The sequence below is a fragment of the Polistes dominula genome, unplaced genomic scaffold (assembly GCF_049000335.1).
Source record: "Polistes dominula isolate Pdom_NZ unplaced genomic scaffold, Pdom_raw_medaka scaffold_35, whole genome shotgun sequence".
NCBI lineage: Eukaryota > Metazoa > Arthropoda > Insecta > Hymenoptera > Vespidae > Polistes > Polistes dominula.
Genome location: NW_028300968.1, coordinates 867,423 through 880,094, shown reverse-complemented (window position 1 = coordinate 880,094; position 12,672 = coordinate 867,423). Strand labels below are relative to the sequence as shown.

The following is a 12,672-nucleotide window of genomic DNA, read 5'->3' as shown; positions in this document are numbered from 1 at the left end:
TGAAGCGCCATATAATTGAATTTTTACACGAGCGAAAGATAAACTTCGGCCATAACCCCTAATTCGTAAAGATAATACAATACGCTAACAGAGATTATTTGTTCGACCAATCACATTCGATGGCGCGTAATTGTCATATTTTTGAATATCAAATTTACAATATGAATCAGATATTAATCGGATTTACAAATTTACAAAGAATTAAAGGAATATTTATAATATTAAAGTTAATAAATCATTAAAAGAATAAATGAAATAATTAAATAAAGAATATTTGTTGTTAATTGACTATGTTGTCTTAATGCAATATTCAAATAATCATAATTCTTTTCATAATTTATACATAGATGAGAGTTTATTCATTGGAGGATTATATCTTTATGATTACTAAATATGTTATATGCATATAAAGTTGCTGATACAGGAATGTATTTGAGTAAAATATATAAATATATCACACATGCACCATCATACGCACAGGGGCATACTGAGTCAGTTGTTTTGCTTAAATATTTACATTAAACCACTTTCATGTTGCAGGTGAATTTCTTATTATTTTTTTTCAGATCTACAATAGTTATTATCTAACTTAGATTCGTATATCTTCGTCACTTGTTCTTTCAGTTTTAAAAAACAAGATCAATTGCTGCTATTAATTTGGCAACGCGTAACAAAACTACTGAATTCTATTCATAATCAATTTTCGAAAATTTCTAATGCCAACGTTTATCCTTGTTTTCTCTTTTTTTTTTAAACTATGAGTTTCACCATTTTCGATTGAATATTGCACTGCATATTCTAATATAGTTCTAATAGTACAAAAGATCACCTGTAACATGACATGCAAAATTTTGTATTAACTTGCATAATACATTACACACACAAACATGACTGAATGTTATTTTTATAATTATATTATATATATATATTATATATATCCTTAGATTTTACTGTCTCTCTCTAAAAGTATCATTATCAAATATTTTATTAATTATCTAATCTTTATCATATTGATTTACATTTATATAATAATAGGTCATAAAATTTAAATATGGAATGTGTTATTGGCATATATTCTGTGGTTGAAAAAACGTAATTTGAATAAAACAGCTACAGGAGGAGAGTTTCTTTCTTGATTTTTTTTTTTTTTTAATATAGTTTAATATTTTAAAGATTAAATGTATGCAAATTTAATATATGTCATCCTAAAGGAGACTAATAATGTACCTTCCAACAATTTATATTAATACGTTGATTTGTATTACCTTCTTACATAGGTTGAGGAATATGTTTTTTTTTTTCTTGTTTCTGTTTAATATGCAACATGGATTTCAAAATGTAACTTGTAGAGATTTGTGTATTATTGTATCCATGTAAATAACAATAGTATATTTTTCAATGATTACAGCTAGCAGTGCAAACAAAGGTCCAATATATGTTTGAACTGTTGCATTTTTATGTTTTTTTGTTTTGTTAGAGTTTTATAAATGTATGTATATATAGGGTGAATCGAAAATCATATTATAATCTAGAAAGATTTGATTTCTTGATTAAAATGATCATTTAGTATTATTTACTTTTAATCAAGAAATTATTTCCATCTTGATTGTATTCTATATTCGAAACATCCTATATATTTATATATAATTTATATATATATGTATATATGCGTATTAAGATACTATCCCGCAATTCTATTTTACAAATGTATATACATATACTTTTCTCTATAAAAAAACCGATCAATTTTCTATATGATTATATATGTTAAATACTTTTTTGTTTGTTTGTTAGAAAAGACAATATATTTAACAGCTTCCTTATCCAAAAAAAAAAAAAAGAAAAAGAAAATATATATATATATATATATATAAAAGATGACTTACTCCAGGTCATTACTTTTCCTTATAACAATGTAAAATATAAAAAAATCAAATAATACATTACGACATAATTATATAATACTCCAACTTAAAATACGACATTTGTATACCGCTTTGTGAGATGTTATATTGTATATTTTGCATATGTTATATTTTTGTATACGTGATTGTTTAATCCCTATTATATTTCCAAACACCAAGTTAGTAACATGATCCAGTTAGAAAGATTCTTTTTTAAACTTGAGATATATATCTTATAGTATGATTTTTAAAATCAAAATGATTAAAAATGATGCGCATATATGCAGCCTTATATTGATGATAACAAACAAGACCTTTCTTTTTTTTTAATTATTGAGATTAAAAGAGATCGGAGAATACATTTTGACAAATGCATTAATATAAAACATAATCAATTGTATAATACTCACATATTAAATATCGGAAGACAAATACATTTTGCTTTAAAAAAAATGAAAAATAGAGTAACACTTTTTGTTTTGTTTTATCATACGTAATAGGCACTTATTACGTTGACATCTATAAAACTCCATCCGATAGTAGGATAGAAATTATATACTTTTTTTTCCGTAGCCAGAACACACTTTCTTTTCTTTAAACTACACAGTCTGTCTCTTATCTAAAATGTACAGAGGCGCGGACAACAGATAAATATTTAAATATTAAAACAAGTTACCAATTTGTAAATTACTTTGATAATATCATACACAATATTATTATATACCAGGCCCTTTATATATAAAAGTTTTCAAGAAATGCAAGAATGCATTGGCTGTGATTTCAATGGAAGTATTTGTTCCAATTATTATTTATATTCATCGGTAGTAATTTAAATTAACTTTGCATGATAAATGTAATATTCTGTTATATAATATACAATAAAACCTTCTAATGACATAATAATAGGAGCTAATACTTGTTATAGAAACTCTTGTTACCCTGTTCCTAATGCAAGTGTGTTAATTTAATAAACGTATATATATATATATATGTTACGTCTGATTTCTTATGGCACGAATATAAACAAACAATGTGCTATTTTATTGTGCAATTCATAGAAATGCTTATTTTCGGAATATTCTTGTATATATATATATATATATATATATTATGTTTATGTATATTACTATTATAATTATTATTATATATATATATATATTTTTTTTGACATACTGTCATAAAATCGATATTCTGGTGTTATATGGAACTGCATTGTTAAACGTCAACAACGTCGTTGTCATAATTAAAATTTGAATCACGTAAAAAAGAAGTGCGACGAAGTTTAAAGTTGAATGAAGAATCTTCAACCGTTTTCGGCACTTCCGTTACCTGAAATTGATAAATATAATGTAAAATAAAATAATCAAAATGTTATTAAATTAATAATAATTTCTACATACATTTCAACATGATAAAATAAATGAAGCAGAGATTTTCAAGGCATGGTTAAAAAAGAAAATTAAAAAAAACACAAAGAAAGAAAGATTAAATGTTACATTAAATATACATGATAGGCATAATAAGAAATCAAATTTTAGCAAATATACAGTATATAGTATATAGCTTAAAATATGATATATGAAAAGCTAAAGGAATTTTCAAGGAATGAACAGTATTGTAAGATATTTACTAAATATACTTTGACATATACAGCTGTCTTCTTTCTTCAGAAGTATAGAAAAGAGAAAGAAATAAATGTCGTAAAGTACCTTGGTAACTGGTCGGTCAGCAGAACGTTGAAGCACCGACCTCCATGGTGCAGGTGTGCTATTCTCTAAAATAATATATACAGCAAGGCTCATGAATTTAAGGCATGTCATGCATTTCCAAACTATTTTAAAGCTTGTAAGAAAAAAAAATGAATATTTTATAACGGTTAACAGTGATGTTCGAATCGAGCAGTGTATGCAGGGTTACAATACACCGAACGATCATGCATCTTATAAAAATGTTTGATTTTACCATTTTCTTTCTTGTCAGCCTTTCCTTTATTTAAACTAGCAGCCAATTCCCTGACCGATCTTTTCTCTACACTCGTGTTGCTCAATGAACTTGCTGTACTGCTTGCAGATAATGTAGGTGGTAATGATGCAGGACCACTAACACCACTATCAGTTGATTCGTCAAGAGCATCACCGGAGTCAGGTGTATTTCCTGCAGATGTATTTGGACTGGACCCATCACTTAATAAGCTAAATTCACCTGTGATTTAGATATTTAATTTATTACAATAAATTTGTTAAACAATTTGTCTACTTGAAAAATAATCGAGTAGAAAATAAGTATGGAAAATATACCAGATTTCCTATCAGCAGCCATGCTCCATGGTCGTGGTTTTGGTGCTGTAGCAGGAGGAATAGGTTTATTTTTTAAATGAGCACCATTATTTTTTCCATCGCTACTAGAATTATTTCCTTTAACAGATTTTAATATTGGTGACTTAGATGATTCAGATGAATTTTTGGTGTTGCTGCCATTGGTCGGACTTCGAAGATCAAAACCAGTAGAACGTAATTTAACAGAAGACATTGCTTGTGCGCTAGATTTATCCTTTTCTAATGACGAATTCGTATTATTTTGTAATTGTAATATTTTTCCACAGTCTTCCCGAGATGTTGGAATCGATCCAATATTTGGTAAAGTATTTCGTTTGGAAGAATCAACGGAAGTACTCATAATACTGTTATTATACGTATCCTTACTACTATCACATCTAGACATTACTCTATCATGTCCTTGAGCATTATCTGTTGTATTTCGACGAGCTAAAGGAGATGCAGTTAATGGCGAATCACCTTGTGAACGTCTTCCTACCAGCGGAGAAAATTTTTCTAAATTATCGCTAGACCTTGAACGTGGTGTTGGTTCAAGTAATGTTTTTAACATCGGTGAATTACATCCATGCTTTTTATCTAGATCAGGTGGTATACTTTTATGACTCGCCAAAGATAAATTTGGACTTCCATCCGTTGGAAATGTATGTAAAGAACTACAAATACAACATTCAAATGAAATTACACAAAAGACTAATATCAAAGATTATTATAAAGATATATATATTTTATTTTATAATACCTATCATCGCTCGTAGGCGATATAAGTGGTGTAGTTGGTGTTGTAGGCCGGAAAAATACATCTAATCCTTCACCAAGAGCTAAACCATCTACAGGTTGATCTGGTCTTAACATTGGTCTTGTGGGTGCTCTAGTTTTTGTTCTTCGTGGTCTAGATTTCACTAAATGTTGTAATTGTTGACCCACTGTATTAGGTAATTCTGAGACAGAATCTAACGATTCTGTCAAGGAATGTTCAGTTTCTGAAATAGCTGTGAAAAAAGTTATGTAAAACTGTATACATTCAAAATTTATTATATATTGTTAAATTATATATAAAAACAAACCTTCTGCCTGACTTTTTGGCAGTGATGGAAGTAAATCAGGTATATCGTCTGCTGACAATCCTTCTACAGAATCTACTACCGATTTTGGTCTTAATTTTCTCCCATGTAAACTTTTCCTTTTATTAGATAAATGTGGAGTTGCCTGAATAAAAAAAAATAATGCAATGTAAAAGTTTTAAAATAGAAGAAATATTTCAATGATTGTTAACCATTAATGTAAGATTATATAATAATTATGTATTATTAATTTTTTAATTTTTTTGTTTACCATACTTACAAGATTCAAATAATCCAATTTCTAGTCAGACATAGGAAAAGTAACGACAATTATATTATTAATAAAAACTATCTTAACAATAATATACATACATAGAAATATTGATTGAATTCAATTCAATTGAATGACAATTACCATTGGGGATTGTTCACTGGAACAATGGCTAAGAGAATTTTCCAAGGAATACGTTTCTGGAGGACACTCAACTTCTGAAATAAGACTAGTCCTTCCACCATGCAATGTCATAGAAACACCAGTAGCACTTGTAACACCAATAACACTTCCACTACTCATGGAACCTGCACTTGGTCGTAATACATCTGGAGTACTACTTCTTGTTCGACTGTCACAATCTCCAATCTATGAATAAAAATGATATTACAATATATACCAAATATATAAACAATAAATCACTCACCAAAGTCTTGTAACTACGTGACAAAGATTCGATTACTTCATCAGTGGTTCTATCAGATACATACGCAGCAACTGCTAAATTTAACTCACTACGAAAACAAATGTTTTTTTTTCATTAATTTAGTTTACGTTAGATATGTCAGAAGTACAGACACAAATATATTAACACAGTACAATAATAAGATAAAATAAGCTTACTTGACTCTATTAATAATATCAGCACCAGCTTGTTCTGTAATAGTGGTATGAATAAATTCTGTGCTTATATGATTTTTCTCCTTACAAATATTACGAACATCATCCTCTACAGCAATAGGTTCGCTTTCATCTCCTCTAATTACTGTTTGTGAGAGTATAGTTGGACATTGTTCATTTGCACATTTAAGCATTGCATCTAATGAATCCTATATACAAAAACATTATTCTTTATTATATAAATTGTTCATTTAAATGATTTATAGTCTGATTAACTGTTTAATAAAAAATACCTCTAAGTACATAGTAACAACTTTGTGAAGTTCGCTTGCCATATCGTGTAATTTTAATTCAATTGGATTATTTTCATCTCTTCTTTGTAGTACTTCGTGTAATCTTGGAAGAAGCTATTAATAATACATATATTAGATTATTCATAAGTTTATATTTGATTGTAATGCTTTGTTTTGTAGATACCTGTTTAGAATTATCAGCATCTTGTATTAGACCGGTAGCATAATTAATGTCATTATTTGCATCACAGCTTTCTGCAGCTATAGCTTTTATAGTATCCTGAGTTTGAACGACAAGTCTATCGACCATCTGTTGTGTAGAACTTAACAAGAAACCTTGCTGAAGTCTAAATGCTTGTCCATGACTGTATTTACATGGTGTTACATTTCTCTGCAGTAAATCTTGAATTTTTTTAGCTAATTGCTCTGTTTTTTCAGCAGACGTTTTCATACACGGTTGTAGATCAAAAATTGGAAATGGCATATGCCTGACGCTACAATTTCTGTAATTAAATAAAAGATATAAATATAATTTAGAAAATAAATATATTAATTAATAATTATATAGTAAAATAAATTTACTTTTCCAAAGCATGCACGATATCAGCATAACCTTGAAGCGTAATATTATTTTTATCATAAATGATGGTCCTTAAATGGTTATTGATTTGTAATGCTTTGGCTAATAATCTTGCACCAGGATCACCAATTTGATTTCCACTTATGTCTAATGTATGAAGACAGGTATTACTTCCTAAAGCGTTAATCAAATTATAGAGATCAGATTTAAGACGAGAATCAGGTATATGTAATGCTTGTAAAACGCAATCATCCTCTTGGAGCATTTGGACCAAAGCATCCATTACAACGGCAATGTGTTTGCTTTTCATGCCAGTTGTATTTCGACCCATATATAATTGTTTGATAGACTTGTTTTTACCTATGGCTGTTATTACTTGCGCTAAATCAACATCCATATCTAAAAACATACGTCATTTATGTAAGACAAAAAATGTGATTATCAAATAACAGTTATTAATTCACAGAATTTAGAACGTACGTACTGCTGTCCGAAATATCCAATGATGCTATGCATCTTACACCATGTATACATGATTCCAAAACATGAGCACCCATAGAACCTAAATTATTTCCACTCATATCAAGTTCTAAACCTACTGTACTTTCATTACATGCCAATCCAAGTAACAAATGTTTTAATGCCTCCAGAGGTAATTTACAGAATGAGATGTTTAAGTACTTTAATGAAAGTGTCGCTGTAAAAAATTGCTTAAAACTGGGAGGTATTTCTTTGGTCTTTTTACTTGAAAAAGAATTGCGAGCAACGTTTAGATGGACTAGATTAGTTGCACAACCTCGCAATAAAGCACCAAATAGCTATAAAAAGAATTAATATGAATAATAAATTCCCAAATTTAAGGGGAAGGGAAGAAAAAAGAAAAAAGAAAAATATTTTAAATTTAACAATTTATACTTACACATTCTAAGGTTGTATCTGTACCACTAAGATCTAAATGTGTTAAACTATTAGGCTGTGCCAGAAAGTTACATAAATTCTGTAATTAAATTATATCTTGATTAGATAAAGATATTTAATAGAAGTGTAATAGATTATGCAATATATAAACTTACATTAATATCATCTTTCAAAGTATTTTCTGAAAGATTTAAGTATTGCAGACTAGTTGGCATACTCCTATTTAAACTTAATGCATGTGCTATTTGACCAATGCCTTTTCCAGTTAATCCACAATGAGCCAAATTTAATTTTTGTAATCCTTTAGGTAATTTTCCAATAGGGCCACTTAAATGTGTAGCTCCTTAAAATATAAATAATCATAAATATTTTAGAATTAATTTTACATACATTTCAATCATCATATTGTGTAGCTCAGCCACCAATAACCTTTTTACTGTAGTTTATATTATCTCATATAAATTGCTAAAAATGTAAGAACATAATATATAGTTGTATTACTATGTGTGAAATAGTAAATTAAAAAACTTATAAAAAAAAACATAAATAATTATATAGCATATAAGTTAGTTCTAACTACTATTGCAAATTGTGAAACATGCATACAATTTTGTTGTTTATAACATATATTAAATTAAATACAATGATTATATAACATTGCAACAAACTACATTATTGTGCAATAAATACTATCAATAAATATTAATTGTAATAAAAATATGTGGTTATTTGCACACCTTGCATTAACTTGGCAATTATCCCACACAAGCTAGATGCTCCTACAAAAATATAAAATTCATACAGAGGGATTCCAGTACACATGAATAAATATTGGGAAGATCAATGCACAAAAATGGGTGTACTAAAACATAAGCTGCAGATAGAAAATATCAGTGCCTGGATGAAACTTGCCTTTGTCCTCGATCATATTATGTGACAAATCTATTGTCTGTAACATTGTATTAGCATTAGAAATCAAGGCTAATGACAATTTGTGTGCAAAATCCCTATAAACGGAAATCTAATGTTTATAAGTGTTTTCAAAAGGGATATTTTCTACTCATCGTTTCATTCATATTCTTACCATTTAACTCCAAGATTATCCAAATAGAGTTCTTGAATAGACAATGACCTACGCATAACATGCAATAATCTTTCAAGTGGTTCATGGCTTAACTTAAGATGCGACGCTCTCAACTTAGTAAACCATGTATTATATTCCAAGGCTGATATTATCGGTACCAAATCTTTTTGATCTAAATGGTCAAAATCCCTTAAGTTAAGTTCTCTGGTATCGTGGGATAAATATATTGTGTCTACATCCTAAAATTGATATTATCAGTATAGAAATTACATATAGATATTTTTTATTCTATTATATATGATTTACTGTTACACAAGAGTATGATTAATCTTACCCAAGCAACTTCTTCTCTATATGGTACACCATGTAAATCGCACATACACGCATATTGAGTGGAAAAACCACCACAAGGCCCAGTGTGTCTTGTTGCTTCCGTGCTCCTGGCTAATTCACTACCTCTTATGGTTTGTAATCTGCTTGCTGGGATTACCTCTATCTTTCTTATAATATAACTGTTAAATAATATATAAATATATATGTACTTAATGTATACAATATATTGATAAATAATTATATTTTATTTGATAAATATATACTTTAATGGTACTGTAGGAAAGATATTGCGAATAGCAGTATGTAAGGCCTCGATCATTGCATCGACTTCGGTAGTATCTGCACCCACACTGGTTGTAGTAAAATTGTAAAATCTTTCTCCTACAGTTAAACATAATTGGTTTGCTCTTTTGGATTCTATAGATACTATTTCTAAGTAATGGAAGTGGCAGTCGATCTGTAATTAAATATTATTTCTTAAATTTAGATTATTATAATTATTTTAATTTTAAGAAATATAAATTTACCCTTGTGGGTACTTTGGCCGTTAAAAGAAAAAGACGGCATGGTGAAAATACCTGAAATAAAAGATATTAATGAATCAGTGATAATAAGTTTAGATTGCCGAATTAGTTAAAATCTAATACTCACAAGAACGCGGTTTTCTTGCTTATCCTGCTTGGTTTCTAACTTGACAACATTTTTTAGTAGTATCTTGACATGCTTACCAAGTAATGCTTTCACCGATTCTGTAAATAATTAATTATTCGTGACGTTACATATGCAATAATACATTAATTTAGAATTACAAGATATAAATATTTTAATTGCAAAAGAATATACATATATATGCACATTATGATATATATATATTCTTATATGTAAGTATATATATATACTTTAATGGTACATATATATGTATACATATATATCATAATGTGCATATATATATAAATAGGAATCGTATTTTGGAATAACAAAATTGAATAAAAATATATGTCAACATAGAAGAAAAATTTCCTGCAATGAATCACCGGTCTTTTGGATCACCCGCATGTATCTATACGAGAGATGACAGATCACTGATTTATGCGAACGTAAACATTGGGAACGAGACTAACCGTTTAAATCCTTAGTGAGTTGCGATCTCGTTGACATTTTGCTAAAGTTAATATGCTTTCCATATATCCTGAGCCATTTAAGACATTGTTTTTCTTGTCACTTTATTTCCACTGCTTTAATAAGCACTTAAAACGATATCATTATACAGGGCGATGTCGCACAAGTCCAGAGCGCAACAATCGCCATGTTGGCACCTGCCTGCTGTCCATTGATTCCATACCATTCCGTTCCGTTCCTTTCGTTTCTTCCTTTCATACAATTCATTATGGCTGTTCACCACCTTGCGACTACAGCGACATATGTGGACAAAATTTGAACTATAAGCATAACAAAAGATAACTGTACCCACCATGCACTTATTGCATTGGTGCATACACTTGAATAGAATAAAGTATTAGCTTGAACTCACACTTTCCAATTCCTCGTCTTTATGTTAGATAAGATGCAGGATCGAAAAAATTTTGATTAACGTTAAATCTATTAATAAATAGATAGATAGTCATCACTTATAATATTTATATATATTGTAAATTAAATAAAAGAATAAATGCAATATGAATTTGCATTAATATGCAAATGCATTTAAAGAGTTTAAAAAGTTTTACATTTGAAGTAGACTTTAATTGAGTAATATAAAGTAAATATAAAATCATATTTAGTTTTTATGTGTACCTTCAGAAATGCCATTATACATATATATTTAAAAAATTTGCAATTATAGAAACTCAAGTAGAAGAAAGTCGCAAAGAAGTTTGTTGTTAAATCCAACGATGATCACCTGTAACAAAAAGAAAACTATATTAATCATTCAATCGAGTGATATGAAGTAGCCTAACATATAAATCGTCCAATTCGTAGATGCACTTTTCAATTGAATTCTTTATCTATTTTTATCAAATATCTATTTACCGTAGCAATAAAATTAAATTTAAACGCGTGATTTTACATTTAGAAAAAATAAAAAAAAATAAAAAAGTAAAAGTACAAATATTAAGTTACTAAAGAAAATAATATCTATTATAATTATTATAGAATATTTTAAAACTGCATTATAAAGAAAAGAAAAGATTACAAATTTAATAAAATACGATCACAGTTGATAATTTTGAAGACGAGACACAAAGAAAAGAGAAATTACTGTATTATTTACCGAACATTATTAAAGCTTTCAAATTTTAAAAAATACGAAAATATTCAAATTTTTGACTCGAACTAACTAAACACATGTGCACCTTTTTGACGATATAGACACAAATTTGGTGTTCCAAGGAGATGGAATGGTCCATCATCTCCACTTACAACTATAAATTAATGACGAGCAAAAAAATAAAACAATAAAATATGACTAGAAAGCCATTCTCTACAGGTTGGAACTTGCTGTTGAACCCTTGAAAATAACTCAATAGCCTGTAGTTGCCCTCTTGAGCCACAATTAAGTGGGGGCCTCTTCGGCATTAAGCCTCTTCTTTCTTCATTCCATGAAAACTGCATTTGGACATTTTCTACGTACGAGCAAGATAAGATCTTTCATACTAATTTTGCAAATGAGCTAGTACTTTGTTATGATTCTAATTCTCAATTATTCAAAAATTAATTTACATTTTTCGAATGTCCAAGCAGATAATATCCCTCGATGACCTAATAACACTTCGCACTTTTAACGTCGAGTAATAAAATGGAATTGAAATAAAAAGTGCAATAATAAATGCAATGCATTTTCTTGCAATACTTTCATTTCATTAATATGTTATATTTAATTATATTAATTATATTTCTAGCTGTAAAACGAAATCGCGATAGTGCGTAGTGCTAATCCTGAAATACTTAAAACTAAGTATCAAATGCATCAAAGAATTTGCGAATTTGATTCGACTCTATCTCGTTCGAGATAAAATCGAAGTAGAAATGAATCTTTCAAATGGTTGCAAATACCTTTGAATCATGATACATAATAAAGATCACAGAATAATTACAAAATAAATTAACAAATCAAGCATAATATAGAATGAGATGATCAAATTTTGTAACAATTCTGTATAAACCAGGAGGCGGAATTTCCACTCCGGAGTGGAAGCAAGAAGTCTAATGTGCCTTTCCTGGATCCTACCTACTTAAAATTAAAGTTTTCACATTCATTCAAAGAAGTATG

At 28.6% G+C, this 12,672-nt stretch overlaps 1 protein-coding gene across 2 annotated transcripts; it reads right to left on the bottom strand.

The window, feature by feature from the left end:
* Window positions 1–1,928: 1,928 nt before the first annotated feature.
* LRR (capping protein regulator and myosin 1 linker 1 leucine rich repeat protein) lies at window positions 1,929–10,797 on the bottom strand. 2 transcript variants are annotated; one of them, XM_015333145.2, is made up of 24 exons: window positions 10,523–10,796; window positions 10,053–10,150; window positions 9,929–9,979; window positions 9,665–9,858; window positions 9,403–9,580; window positions 9,069–9,307; window positions 8,897–8,991; window positions 8,722–8,763; window positions 8,140–8,327; window positions 7,986–8,063; window positions 7,551–7,884; window positions 7,069–7,465; window positions 6,671–6,989; window positions 6,487–6,600; window positions 6,197–6,402; window positions 6,000–6,087; window positions 5,717–5,941; window positions 5,582–5,602; window positions 5,305–5,446; window positions 4,980–5,229; window positions 4,202–4,893; window positions 3,867–4,106; window positions 3,614–3,678; window positions 1,929–3,233 (listed from the first exon to the last, which is right to left on the bottom strand). In XM_015333145.2, exons 1-24 carry the CDS (start codon window positions 10,557–10,559, stop codon window positions 3,120–3,122), a joined length of 4,407 nt encoding a protein of 1,468 aa, XP_015188631.1. In that variant the 5' UTR covers window positions 10,560–10,796; the 3' UTR covers window positions 1,929–3,119. The 2 variants fall into 2 exon arrangements, with proteins under 2 accessions (XP_015188631.1, XP_015188632.1); XM_015333146.2 differs by lacking the exon at window positions 5,582–5,602 and having other exon boundaries at window positions 10,523–10,797.
* Between the last annotated feature and the right edge of the window lie 1,875 nt (window positions 10,798–12,672).